Below are 709 nucleotides of genomic sequence, written 5' to 3' on the forward strand. Positions count from 1 at the left end.
GGGGGGGGGTGCGGGGAGAGGGGGTTGTCGTTTGAGGCTCTGTACTTGCAAGGCAAGGGCCCTGGGTCGCGCGCTGACCCGGCTAGGCGCGCGGCGGGCGTGTTTGGGCCCCCCCTCTGCCTGCCCATGATCCCAAGGCCGTCGCAGCCTTTTCGCGCGCGGAGGGCGTCTTCAGCGCCGTGCCACGCCCTTGCTCCCTGGGGCACCAACCCAACCATCCACCTGTGTGCCCACCCAGCGACGCGTGCGCACCCGTCCCCCACCCATCCACTCACACGGACCCATACAGAGTTGCACACAAACACAAACAGGCACACACACACAGCCCCCCCATACACACATTCACACACACTCACACACACACACACAGGCTCGCACACACCCGCACTCTGACATTCCCCGCCGCATCCCCCCCAACACAAACACAAGCACACATGCGTGCGCACATACATTCCCCACAAAAAACACGTATACACACCTGCGGATGGCCTGGTCCACGGGCAACTCGGGGTTGGCCCAGATGTCCTCCCCCTCCAGGTGGCGCCGCGCTATGAGGTCCCGCACGTCCCCCGTCTTGGCGCGCGGCACCAGGCCGTTCTCAGCCATCCAGTGGTCGTTGAACTGCTTGGACAGGTACCTGCCGGCGGGAGGTGTTTTTGGTGTGTGTGTGTGTGTGTGTGTGAGAGAGAGAGAGAGAGTGTGTGTGTGT

At 63.8% G+C, this 709-nt stretch overlaps 1 protein-coding gene across 1 annotated transcript in view; it reads right to left on the bottom strand.

The window, feature by feature from the left end:
- Nucleotides 1–82: 82 nt before the first annotated feature.
- Nucleotides 83–709, bottom strand: part of MNEG_15655 (cystathionine beta-synthase) — a gene marked incomplete at both ends in the record, with an annotated part of 3,225 nt that continues 2,598 nt past the window's right edge. Inside the window, 2 exons of the mRNA XM_014035874.1 lie at nucleotides 83–197; nucleotides 479–637. Coding sequence (XP_013891328.1) covers nucleotides 83–197; nucleotides 479–637 — 274 coding nt within the window. The remainder of the gene's footprint in view (nucleotides 198–478; nucleotides 638–709) is intronic.

Source organism: Monoraphidium neglectum, assembly GCF_000611645.1.
Source record: "Monoraphidium neglectum strain SAG 48.87 unplaced genomic scaffold scaffold05531, whole genome shotgun sequence".
Taxonomy (NCBI): Eukaryota; Viridiplantae; Chlorophyta; class Chlorophyceae; order Sphaeropleales; family Selenastraceae; genus Monoraphidium; species Monoraphidium neglectum.